This window comes from Alternaria ethzedia, assembly GCF_023757985.1.
Source record: "Alternaria ethzedia strain BMP 0044 chromosome Unknown scaffold_7, whole genome shotgun sequence".
NCBI classification, from domain to species: domain Eukaryota; kingdom Fungi; phylum Ascomycota; class Dothideomycetes; order Pleosporales; family Pleosporaceae; genus Alternaria; species Alternaria ethzedia.
The window spans coordinates 24,917-37,538 of NW_026056200.1; the positions used below are offsets into that span (position 1 = coordinate 24,917).

Consider the following 12,622-nt stretch of genomic DNA (forward strand, 5'->3'; position numbering starts at 1 on the left):
TCTCTACTCTTTTATATCTTATATCTATAAATAAGTATTATATAAATAAACTATAGTACTAAAGTAATTCTTAGCTAAATATTATTATAACTTTTATTAGTAGTTACTTAAGTACTCTTATAAACGTTACGTAGTACTTACTATTAAAACTATACTACTATCTTAGTATTAATAGTAGAAAAGCGCGTAAAATAGAATATATATCTTATACTATATATATTAAGATAAAAGACACTTTATACTACTATCTTAATAACTAATTATAGAATAAGTAGAAGGTATAGAAGAATACTACTTAAAGGCACTAGTAAATTGCAAACGCTTAATATCTAGCGCGTATATTACGCAAATATTATTAGCGAATGTATTTGCTAAGCAAACTTTGCTAGCTCTTTTCTTGCTAGATTCTTAAATAGCCTCTTTACACAATAATGCTACGCAGCTCTTACTTTAATCTAAATAATAACACAGCACTGCTTTATTATTAAGCATACCTGTTATTCTATCTATAGGTCTACTACGCAAGTTAGCTCTAAAAACTCTATTCGCTGCTACTATGCTAATAAGCTGTTCTATTACCCGCAATGCGCTGTTTAGCACAGCTTAGCTAACATCTTAAATAGGTATTAGCGGAACTATGGCATCGACACTGATGACATCACTAGTCCTAGACATTGCTTCTACGTATTTAATCCTAGCTCGCACGCGTAGCCTCGCAGCTACGAGGCAGCAAGACTAGGCTATAAGTTCGCTCAGAACGCCTTCACACTAGCGCAACGTGAGTGGAAGCAGTATCTGTACCGTGATCTGTTTCTGAAAACCTGGCGAGGGGTAAGGGTAGAGAGCTAGGTATGGATAACGTTTAGAGGGTGGGAGGTATTAGTATATGCAGAGCTAACACATCGATATCTGGTTCTGGTGGTTACACATGGTCTTGTTATGGCCCCTCAGTCTAGAGTTCATGGAGCTATCAGCTTCAAACTAGGTACTGCTGAACAATTATGGTAATTACGTTAAGAACGTGGATCTCGTTGCACATCACACACTGTATCGTGTATTCTCCATTGCCGGCGTGATGGCTGCTTCATTCGCCGCGCCGAGTGGAGCCATGTCGAATGAGGAAATGATCCGCGTGTCTCACGCGTTGCGCCTCAACGCGCTTGCGCTGCACATCTGCGCAACTGCATTCTCGAGTAAAGTCCATTCATATCCTCTTGCTCTTATTGAAATCACACGTCCGATGACGTTTTGCAGATGGAGGTACTGCCTTGCCCCATGAGGAACAGCAAAGCCGATGAGCTTCACATGGGGTCGAGAGCCATGTGGAGTGTCACTAGTCATTGTGCAGAGCACCCATGGTGAACTATACATTTCTACTCAGGATCGTTGAGCTAATATAGATCAGATGATATTCTTAGGTTCTTCTCGGCTATATCACTCGTCAACGCTACCAGAGGATGTGGCCACCGGTTTTCCCTTCAACCCGACTTCAGCGATCGACCGGACACATCCAGGACGATAGGGGATACGTTCATGTCATGAAAAGTAGCGCAGTCCGCGCAGCAAGATGTGGAAATTGTTCTTGCCTAAGAGCCCAGCTTGAGGGTGCTTTCCCCGACCACCGCGTCGTGCATGTAACGGGCGCCACGTTCCCAACTCACCACGGACTCAACAAATATTTTAAAGACTGAGCATATGCACTTCCCGTTCCCATTACTTGGGTAAATTCTCCGCATTGTCGCACCGTGCGTCACCCTCGTTTCCTTATCCCGAGTCTGCTCAATATGACTTTGGTACCAAACGGCTGCGCCAACTTCCACGTTCACTTTCACTTTGACTACAACGCTCAATCTAGGACGTCTTAGCTCAGCTAGCGTGACGTGAAATTAATTGTGTATCCGCTCGCTAGGCTGCTCTACCTTTCGTTCCCTTCTGTGCTCCTACTCCACTGTTGCGACAATACCCAGCAACGCACGTCAGCACATCAGCTTCCCACTTTACCTAAACATCTCGGCATCTTTCAACATGGCTCGTGTCAAAGTAGCACCAAAGAAGGCGTATGAAGAGCCTCGTATCGACTCAGGCGCAGCGCTCTCAGACCCTGCCGTACCCTCCGATGGACCCGCGCCGAATGGGTAAGCGTGTGTTCACAAGATACCAGACAGACCAAGCTAAGAATATCAATAGCACTCTCGTAATGCCCATCCTCCTAAAGACGGATTGGGACCTCGGTACTCCCAAGGCTCGCCTCCGTAGAAATGATCTCCAGCTGCGCCAACCGAAGGGCTTTCCCATTAAACCACTCAAGATCACACTCGACCGCGCTCGCAAAGAGGCAGCAATGAAGGCTCTAGCTAAGAATTGTGTCGATTCAGACTTTGAAGCCTACGAGGAGTTTGAAAAGGTTGGCGAGGTCAAGAAAGAAATCGAGGTTGAAGGGAAAGATGATGATGAGGAAGCGGAAGATACAGCAGATGAAGAATTAGAGGGTTCCGTGTACGACAGTGCGGACGGCAGCGCGAATGACAGCGACGATTCCTACGAGCTTCCAGCTACCAGAGTTGTCACCGAGAAGTCTGCTGCGCTTGTCGACAGTCGCGGACGGACTCGAGCAGCTACAAATCGACGCAAGGCTCAAGAGGTATCTGATGCCACCTTTCAGACGAGCGTCTAAAATGAGATGGGGAGAACGCGACAGTGGACGAGAAGGAGCGCATACGAAATGATAAGCGGGCGATGAAGAAGTCAATTTGAGGCTCGAAGTCGCGTCTTAGGAAGTTCGCTGCATTGCGCGGCAGAACACGCATGTAGGCGATGTGGCTCGGATGTATCTCGGCATGTAAGCACTGGCGGACATCTTGGATGGACTCGGCATCTTAGTAAACAATGATGTTACAGCAGGAGCAATTACCATATCAATGCGTCTTTAGTATTGTGCGATCTGTCAAAGCATTCACTGGAATGCAGTGATGAGTGTGCCTTGCAAACGCTCTGCTTGGCGCGAATAGGCCGAAATCCGGCATCAAACGCTAACCGAAAGCGGATCCCAAGGTTCGCAACCACGTGTGAGCGCGTATGCGAAACCCTGGGAGAATTCCGCTGCAGCCCCTCCATTACCCACACAGCTGCCTCCCCCAACTACTTGACGAGTGCTTCGCACCCCTTCCCGCTGTTGTCTCTTACTCACTTTTGAGCCCAACCCCACCATTCCGCCAACAACCCGTGCACACTTCAAGACCATTGCGATAGGAGCGGACGGTAGCTGTATCAGCGCGCTATCTTCTGCTTCTGTTAAAATGACCGCCGAAGCCCAGAAACTGCTTCTAAAAGAATGGGCCAAGGACACCAATCATGTCGTTGATGACAACAATTCACCCAAGGCCGAGTTCGCGCGCCTGGCAAAGGCAAAGGGATGGACCGGCGGAGATACCGAATGGTGTCATCACTGGGAAGCGTGTTTCGATGAGACATATACTTGGGGAGTTCGTCGTAAGTTCAGCTCGCTCCGCATAATGCATGTTTGATGATGTTTCCTTGATGATGCGAGGAAGTCGGAAAGGCGGTGTCCAGCAAACCATTACTAATGCATGGCATCAGACAAGTCAACAACAACCGATAGCACTGCAGTCAAGAAAGTGACTGCTCAAACTGGTGGGATCGACCTCACAGACCGCATGCGAAGTCTCTCTATTGGTTCCGATACGTCGTCTTTCTCGGTCATCTCACGTACGTCGGCGAATTCTTTCGAAAGTGTGAGGTCGATCAACAGCGACCAGTCACACGAAGCCGAAGGTCTTTCCACCAGCCCACAACCTCCACCGAACCCAGAAGTCTCGGATAGCACCGACTTACAAAACAGCGTACTGTCTCTTGATACGGTCAAGTCCCTGGAGGAAATTTCTGGGGGCGTTGAGATCCCGGACACGGCTTCAGAACACAGCGATGCTGAGTCAGAGGCTTCATCGCTAGAGTTGGACGAAAACCCAGCGTGGAGTGAATACACCAACTTCGTGCACCGCCCAGATGCGTCCTTTCAGTCAGAGTTCGAACGTTTAGCTCGCACCAAAGGTTGGGTGGGACGTATCAAACGCCAGCACCTAGTCGAGCTGCTCACTAGCGAGGTTGAGTTCTACTGGGGTGGGGACGACGTTGACAAGCTTGAATATTACCAGTTCCTATGTCAGGAGATGGGCGTCAAGCAGATCCCTTTGACTGTTACCCAGGCGAAGAACGTAAGCACATCATCTATGAGCCCACACAAAAGCATGCCACTGACAATTTATAGGCGCTTCGGCCTCTCAAAGTCAACCTTTACAGCGTTATCGACCACATGCGCAATCCGGAGATCAAGGTCATCACATACAAGACTCTCCGCGAGCTTCGTCAAAGCGTCCGCAAGAAGGGCACCTTTCCGAGGCAATGTGCTAAGGCTGGTGAAGGCTGCATGGCTGCTCTGCTGTCCAAATTGTAATTGCAATGATCTATTTGGATTTGCAAGGGTAATCAGGCATGCGTGTGGCTTCTCGCATCTAGGCATTTCATGGTACATCCGAATTTTGGGATAAGATAGTGCTTGCAGCGGTGTACGGCCGAACCAGTGTAGTTAGAGCGGCGACTGAACGTTATCAGGTCGCCGCATATTTGCCGTCTCCTTATCTAACCAATGGAAATAAACTCGAAACCTTATCGCGTTCTAGAGTAATGGTACCTTTTGTGTGGAGGCTTCTAGCGTTCTTATTATGCCAAATGCGTGACTTCACCGTTCACCAATCCTCAACGTGTCGCTTATCCTTCACCGTTAACGCAACCCGTAAGTACGCTTTTGGCAGGCGTCTTATCTCTTTTTGACAGCATAGGATAAAGCTAACCTCTGCTACCTCACAACGCAACCCGCACTCATCAAGAAAAGTCAACACGACAACGAACTACGCTCAGCATGGCGTTAGAAGTACTCGCCTCAGATTCCCAGCAGGCACTGTTCCGTACATGGGCCGCCGGCAGCGTCTTCATGCTCAACATTCACGATGCACCCAAGAGCCAGTTCCGCGTACTTGCAAAGTTGCTTAATTGGGTTGAAGGAGAGCAGACCTGGTGTACCCGTTGGGAGGAGTGCTTCGGAGAAGAATACACATCGAGGTCTCCTGGTAAGTTCGTTGCGTATGTTTATACACAGTACTAATGGCTCTTAGCTATTGACGCTTCCGCTGCTGATACCGCCTCCGATCTCAACGACGAAGACGCAACCGCTTCCGCTAGCACCGCTTCTGATGTCGTTCTTAAGGGCCTAAGCACTCTTGCTATCACCGTTGCTGATACCATCCACGAGAACCTAGCCACTACTGCTATTACACCTTCGGTTATCATCCCTGGTAGTGCAGGTACCCCTTCATCGATTCCGAACGCTGGCGGCGATGATGAAGCCGGTCTCCGCGAGGTATCTATCTGGTCCCAATTCGATGGTTTTGTGCCCAAACCTAAGGCGAGCTTCAATCGCGAGTTCTGGCGCCTCTCCAAACACATGAACTGGACTCGCGAGGAGAGTCGCAGCCATCGCATTGAGATCTTCAATGCTGATTGGGAGGCGCACATTGGTAGTGAACTGGACAACCTAGAACATTGGCAGGAGTTTTGTCGTCTTTGCAGCATGAACCCGATCCCCACTACTATTCCTGGCTGCATGGAAGTATGTTACTCTCCTCATTGTCAAAACACTCAATTACTGACACATATCCAGGTACTTGCAGAAGTCTTGGTCAACATATACGATCTGCTTGACTCACAGAGGACTGGCGCCAAAGTCAATGTCTTCGACGATTTCGACGACTTCAAAAAGTATACCCTAAAGGGTCGTACGTATCCAACCGAGAAGGCGATGGCGGATACCTTCTTGCCTATATTCCTCAAGGAGATATTGACCCAGCGCAATGAGTCGGACCATCCGCAACCTTCAACATGAGGGTAGCTAGCTAGTCACGCTGGCGTTTTGGTATGGCTTGGTGTGATGTCATGTGCGTTCAAGACGCATTGGATAGCTCTTTTCTTTCAGGAGTAAATTGGAGCGTCTCGTGTGGCTGTATAGTGCCGTGCGATGCCGAGTTTGCTCAAAGACATTTGTTACTAGGTAGTAGTCAGTAGCTGCTCACGGTAATTCAGCGCTTCTCCTTGCCTTCACTCTCCGTCGTGCATATGCTTGCATGCGGCGCAGTTGCTCCACCGTGCAGCAACCACCTGGGCACTCAATGCAATCGAAATCCATTCGATAGTGACAGCTCTGGGCCACGACCAGTATGGTCGAAATCGATAAGACAATGCATGTAGAGTATGTCAGTAGAATACTCCAGCTCGTTGCCGACGTGGCGCCAGGGATCTCGGGTCTTCCACGTCCTCAATGGTCCGATTGTCTGCTCATCTCGGTTTGCTGCAGCTTCCCATATGCACCCACGTATCGATTTAAGGAGTCCTGGGTTATTTCCACCGCCCTAGAACCTCACTTACTAGACTATCCAACATGTCCGGTCATCATACCGGCCGCGCCCGTGAGTAGACTCTTTCGAAATCTTACGCTACAAACTCTAACTGACCTGTTTAGACACCGCAGCCTCTGCGGCGAACCCAAACAGTTCGACTGCCCAGGACACAAATCAGGTCGCCGTATGGTTCCAGAAGTTTGCACCCTTCGTATACGACACAAGTGCCAGCACCAGAAGTAACTTTGATCGTCTCACCTCACAGCGCAACTGGGGTGATAAGCTTCGAAGGAAGCAGTGGACCAGTTTGCAGGCGGTCTCAGCGGCGCCAAACCATACTGACGCGGACGTTAATGCTCATACCGATACCCCAAACCAGGGCGGCGCATGGTTCCAGCAATTCGAAAATTTCGTACACGATCCAACGGTCGGAATCAGAAGCAATTTCGAGCGTCTAGCAGCACAACGCAGCTGGGGCAACAGACTGAAACAGAGGCGTTGGGCTGAATGCCAGGAGGAGGAATTCGGCTATGCATATGGAACGAATACAACAAAGCTAGAGATCTGGCAGAGGCTATGTCGTGAGGTGCACATCAGCGATCCACCAGACAGTATAACACAGTGTAGACAGGTAAGGAGAGTTGTGAGCGATACAAAGTCTGCTGCTAACCGTGGGTAGGTGCTTGGCAGCCGAGGCGTCCTGGTGAATTTGATCAACCTTATCGACCATCGTAATATCGGCGTGGAAGTGATCCGATTCCAAAACTACTCCAAGTTCCGAGCGTACACATGTCCGAAAAGGGTGTTTCCTTTGAAGAAGGCGAAGGAAGATGGTTTCATCAAGGCGTTGTTAAGGAAGTTGTGATGGAGGCCGGAGTAATCCGCGTGGGCCGTAATTGCACTTGCAAACAGAAGCAATATCAGGGGTTACAACACCAGATCCGTGCAACGGGAAAATGGGACTAAAAGATAGTTGCTTATTTGTATGAGTCAGCCGCCGCTTGGCGACACGTAAACATTGTATTTACACTTTCCAGCCGTTTCTTTTCTTGGTGTGCACAACAGTCCCAACGTCGCTCTTGGTTAGTGTAGCGCGTACTCCGGAAACCACCTGGGCACTATTGGCGACTGCCGCAGTTCCGCGCACTACTGACCCTGCAAGATGGTTCGCGGAAGTCGCGCTAGTGAGTAGCGTACATAAACAAGCAATAGCGATGTGCTCACATTGAACAGAGGGAGGCGTCTCCATTGTACCTGAAGCTGGGACAACTGCTTCTCCTTCCTCGAGCGACCGTAGCACTCCTCCTCCAAGCGACGACGGTTCCTCTGATGAAGTTCGTGACTATTTCTCGCAAGAAAAGTTTAATGGATTTGTCCCAGACCCTGAGGACGATCTCATAGCGAAACTCAGCAAGCTTTCGATCCACCAAGGTTGGTCCAAGAGCGAGGCGAAGCGTCGTCGCGCGGAGGTCGTTGACTTCGAGGTGTCTCGACACTACGGCCCTGACAAGTCGAAACTAGAAAATTGGCAGAAGCTGTGTCGTGATGTCAAGATCGAACCTGTACCGCCTTCTATAACACAGTGCAAAAAGGTTACGCTTTTTTTCCACAGTCGCATAGCTCTGCTGACGTATCCTCGTAGGCTCTTTCACGCGTCTATGTCAACATCTTCAACATCCTGGACCATCTAGACAATCCCGAGCGCTACGATGTCATTGTCTTCAAGAACTACAAGCTCTTCCGTGCATATACGCTGAAGAGCCGCATCTTCCCTCTGGATCTGGCTAAGGAGGACGGCTTTGTCAAGGCTCTGCTTCGCCCCCTCTACATGAAGAGGAAGTAGTAGCAGCATTGGCGCTTCAGGAAATTGGGATGCAATGGGTATTTGGATTGTTGGATGGAGTTCTTGGTGGCCTTGTAATGCTTCTTTCTTGACTCGTTTTCGTCTGCGTGGCGTGAGTGGGGATGTAAGCAAAGGCGCGGCTATCCGGCTGCGAGGGCGCAGGTGACCTGGACACCATCCTTGATGGGATTACACGTCCACGCAGTAGTTAGAGTCGCTGATCTAAACGATGTTGGTGTAATATGTTTGGAGACGCATGTGAAGTCAGGACTAGTAGGCGAGATGTTCGGAGGCCTTGCCCGTCACAGCCGTAGTGCAGCTTAGCGAGGCCTAAACAAAGCTCACCCCGTGGTATCCCCCGCTCTGCACAACTCACCCGTATCGTCGATCTGCTGGTATATCCCTCAAGGCAAACAACCTTCACCATGCGCTGCCGGTCGCGCTTACCCCAGGCGGCGAAGGCAATGTGGCCTTGCGCGCCCCTCCATCCCCCGTAGAAGTTGCAACGAACAACTCAGCAACCCTCGCGACCAAACACGAAGCCCAACGCATACGATGCAGCAGGAGAATGAGCGCATGAAGCTCAAAGATGGCCGGACCCTCTCCTACGCCATCTACGGCAGCCCGATGCCACAGAAGACGATAGTCTTCATGCATGGCTGCCAATCCTCGCGCTACGAAGGCAAGCTATGGCACTCGGCCTGCGCCCTACACAACGTCCGTATTATCGCGCCCGACCGTCCTGGCAGCGGCCAGTCGACCTTCCAGATCAATCGTCGCATCCTCGACTGGCCTAACGACGTGCTCGCCCTGGCAGATCACCTCAAGATCCACAACTTCTACGTACTGGGCGTATCGGGAGGCGCGCCCTATGCACTGGCTTGCGTCAAGGAGGTGTCGAGGGACCGTCTGCTGGGAGCCAGCATCGTCAGCGGTCTCTATCCAGTCAAGTTCGGCACAGCTGGCATGTTGCTGCCTTCGCGCATCGTCCTCTGGGCAGCGCCGTGGGTCAACGGGCTGACCACCACGCTGTTCGAGAGCACCATCGGTAAGCCAAGTCGCGATGACGACCCGAAAGTCCTCGAGGACATCATTGCCAAGGAGATCCGGAGCCGTCACCCCGCCGACCAAGAAGCTATCCACGACACCACCAACTGGCCCATCTACGTAGCCATGACTAGAGAATCGTTCCACCAGGGAAGCGAAGGCGCAAGCTGGGAAGCCAAATTGAGCGGCAGCGACTGGGGCTTTGAGCTTGGACATCTATACGTTGGAGAGAATGGAGTACCGCTTACCTTGTGGCATGGTCAGGACGACCAGAACTGTCCCGTCGCCATGGCTCACAAGGCCAGAGACCTGTTGCCCGGAAGCGTTTTGCACTTGAAGGGTGGTGAAGGTCCCATGAGCTATATACACCGGAATGCTGACAACATCCTGGACGATCTCATGGACGAGGCGGAGAGCGAGGAGTACATGATGGTCGGTGCTGCATAACTGCGCTGGTAGATACGATGCGGGCTCTGGACTTGGTTTCTTCTTCTTAAGTTCGTCCAACCAGGGCTTTGGTCCACATGTCAGAACCACCATCAAACCCATAGTCAACAGATCACAACTTCACATTGGTTTTTCGATGACCAGCTCAAGCAATTGACGTTACGTGATAATCGTGCGTGTGAAATTAATTTACTATGCGCCACGCGTGCAGCGCGGCCTAAGTGGTATCCAGCGAATGTAGTAAGAATGGTATCATGCAGTAAGAAAAAGATCCCGAAGCCATCAGTCGTGAGAAACAGCCCGCCCTTTTGCCGACGCCTATAATTTGCTGAAATTCCGCGTGATCATGACGACGACACCCGCAACAATCTTGAACGCAATCTTCAGTATGAACACCACGGCCTTGAACGCAAACGTCAACACAGTTATGACTGTACGTGCGACCAGCGGTAGTTTGCTTTCGTCATCAGCATTCGCTTTCTTCGCCTTCTTCTCCGATTTTGTGGCTTTCGCTTTCGTGTGCTTGTCTTGTCCGTACCACTCGCCCAACTCAATGTCCTTGTCGAAACTTCCCATCGCACTATCGCTACGAGTTGTTGTACTCTTCAGGCTAGAAGCAAACTTCTTCAGTCCTTTACCCGAGAGTGGCGGGCGCGACTTCCCACCGATGCCCTGGAAGCCCTCGACAAAAGAGTCTTTGAAGGCTTTTGCTGTGTCTTCCTTCTGGTGGTTCAGGGTGAAGCTTGGTGGTGGTGGCTCGAAGTTTTCTTGGCTTCGATTGCGTGTTTTGCGGCCGCGTGTAGCTTCCGCTACTGCGACTGCGAGAAGCGTTGATGTAAGAACATCAACCAAGAAGGGATTGCCAAAACGTGTCAGGGCACCAAGGTTGAGAATGAGAGCGTCGTTTGCGAAGTCAAGACGTGCGAGCATGGCATCATCGGCAGTAGCGTCGGTGGTCGTAGGAAGTTGGCCAACAGACATCTCAGAAGGTGTCATAGATACTGGTCTCGTGCCATCGAATCGCGGAGGTGGTGGTAGCGGAGAGAACGCGTTTGTCCGGGGGGTCGTTGGAGAGAGAACGTATGGGTTTAGCACAGTGATGCAGGCTGGCTTGCGTCCGGTACTTTGTGGTGTCATGGGCATGTTGTGCCCGTAAAACGCCGTGATGGGTCTCGTCGAAGGAGCATTGATGACAGAACAGTCACCTTCCAGGGAGATGGGGAAAGTGCCCAATGTTGGATGATGGAGCTGATATGAACCCTCCGATGGCATATGTTGCGCCCAAGGATTTGCTTGTTGTTGAGGGTTGTCCCTCGTCCAGGCAAGAGCGCAGCACTCACGTTGCGCAGTACCAGCTAGAACATCTTCAGCCAGACGCTGTGCAGCGGGCGACTGAGCGCCCGGGTCTGAAAGCGCAATACGCGAGGCAGCAGGAGAGTTAGCAGCAGCATCAAGCGCCTGAAGAGCGGCCAGCTTTGGGTATATGCTAGTAAGAAGGGTGGTATCCTCTTGCTGTTGTGGGCTAAACGCTCCATTGTCTAGTGACGGAGGCGCGATAAGATCGAGATGAGCAATAGGTAAGACTCGCGGCTGGGTGGGGTGATGTCGTTGAATGAGCAGCTCGTTCATGATGCTGGGTACTTCGTGGTTACCTGCAAGGTTTGACTGTGCTACAGAGTAAAACGGTAACGATGGCGTTGTACCAAAGGTGACCGTCGGGTTTGAGGCTGTTGCTCGATGCATTCGCAGGGTATACATCTGCACACTGGGCTGTTCTTGTCCATTAGTGGCTAGCCAGAGATTGTCAAGAAGGTTGGATGGCGTGAAGAAGGGCTTTGGTGGTGGAGGAGCTGTCGAGCCGCTCGAGCGAACGTTGTTGTGAGGAATATACGACTCGGAAGAGTAGGGTGAACGACTGATCTGGGTTCGAGGTATCTGTGTGGGCGACGCTTGGGTTGGCTGATATGGTTGACGTCCAAGAGGGACTGTGGGATCATAAACTGGGAACATTGACCGCATCGGAATCTCTTCTTGCGGTGACATGCATCTTGTAGCAGAGCTATTTGCTCGGACCAGAGTCTGAGCCTCGGAGAAAGCTGGTGAAATCGCGCGAGCAGGATCTGGGCTGGCGGTGCGTTGCTGGTCGTCGATTTGATCATGGCCATGACGTTCTTGTACACGGTAAAAGCTTTCTTGCCGTCCAAGTTGTGGGGACGCAGTTTGCTGAGGCGGTGGTTCAAAGTATGGCCGACTCGTTGTATTTGACATTGGCGTTGTCGTAGCCTGTGGACTGGGGATATGTGCTCTTGGCGGGGCCGCGATGGCCGGCGGGGGCGCCATTGGGTTGGAGGGTGATACTGGCACAGAGTTGACTTGGATGAGAAGTCCGTGGAGATCAACAGGTGTTTTGGCGCTTACGGCACTCTCTGTTGCTAATGGTTCTTGACTGGCTGGCTTTGGGTGAGGAGATGGTCGCGGACTGGGACTCGTCTGTCTTGGAGCACGAGGAGGAGGAAATAATTGGAATGCTGGTCCAGCCATAATGAGTGCTTGATATCCTACTCTTTTGATAAATGGTACCCCGAAATAACTGGCGGGACCAAACAACAGATACCGGCTGTGTAGAGAAGAGAACAAAGACTGAGAACAGCAACACCGGGAGTACGACGTCTCGGGTAATCTGGGGATAACGACTATAAGACGAGCATTCTGCGAGGCACTCCGAGCCATCGGAAGAGCCGTGGCATGCAGCCAGGGCAATAGCGGTACAAAGACGACTTCCCATGCAGGAAAACCCTCTTCTCAGCCAGGTGGTGGT

At 50.9% G+C, this 12,622-nt stretch overlaps 6 protein-coding genes across 6 annotated transcripts; 5 read left to right on the top strand and 1 right to left on the bottom strand.

The window, feature by feature from the left end:
• Window positions 1-2,025: 2,025 nt before the first annotated feature.
• Window positions 2,026-2,674, top strand: J4E87_003811 (uncharacterized protein; the record flags this gene model as incomplete). Its single annotated transcript, XM_049375436.1, has 2 exons — window positions 2,026-2,135; window positions 2,188-2,674. The coding sequence occupies 2 exons, from the start codon at window positions 2,026-2,028 to the stop codon at window positions 2,672-2,674; spliced, it is 597 nt and encodes a 198-aa protein (XP_049234421.1).
• Window positions 2,675-3,587: 913 nt separating this feature from the next.
• J4E87_003812 (uncharacterized protein) lies at window positions 3,588-4,471 on the top strand (the record flags this gene model as incomplete). Its single annotated transcript, XM_049375437.1, has 2 exons — window positions 3,588-4,232; window positions 4,286-4,471. 2 exons carry the CDS (start codon window positions 3,588-3,590, stop codon window positions 4,469-4,471), a joined length of 831 nt encoding a protein of 276 aa, XP_049234422.1.
• A 465-nt stretch (window positions 4,472-4,936) lies between these two features.
• On the top strand, window positions 4,937-5,956 carry J4E87_003813 (uncharacterized protein; the record flags this gene model as incomplete). The annotated part of the gene is made up of 3 exons (XM_049375438.1): window positions 4,937-5,144; window positions 5,190-5,683; window positions 5,735-5,956. The coding sequence occupies 3 exons, from the start codon at window positions 4,937-4,939 to the stop codon at window positions 5,954-5,956; spliced, it is 924 nt and encodes a 307-aa protein (XP_049234423.1).
• A 552-nt stretch (window positions 5,957-6,508) lies between these two features.
• J4E87_003814 (uncharacterized protein) lies at window positions 6,509-8,310 on the top strand (the record flags this gene model as incomplete). The annotated part of the gene is made up of 5 exons (XM_049375439.1): window positions 6,509-6,536; window positions 6,590-7,098; window positions 7,630-7,651; window positions 7,701-8,029; window positions 8,110-8,310. 5 exons carry the CDS (start codon window positions 6,509-6,511, stop codon window positions 8,308-8,310), a joined length of 1,089 nt encoding a protein of 362 aa, XP_049234424.1.
• A 555-nt stretch (window positions 8,311-8,865) lies between these two features.
• Window positions 8,866-9,804, top strand: J4E87_003815 (uncharacterized protein; the record flags this gene model as incomplete). The annotated part of the gene is made up of 1 exon (XM_049375440.1): window positions 8,866-9,804. One exon carries the CDS (start codon window positions 8,866-8,868, stop codon window positions 9,802-9,804), a length of 939 nt encoding a protein of 312 aa, XP_049234425.1.
• A 318-nt stretch (window positions 9,805-10,122) lies between these two features.
• J4E87_003816 (uncharacterized protein) lies at window positions 10,123-12,144 on the bottom strand (the record flags this gene model as incomplete). The annotated part of the gene is made up of 1 exon (XM_049375441.1): window positions 10,123-12,144. One exon carries the CDS (start codon window positions 12,142-12,144, stop codon window positions 10,123-10,125), a length of 2,022 nt encoding a protein of 673 aa, XP_049234426.1.
• Between the last annotated feature and the right edge of the window lie 478 nt (window positions 12,145-12,622).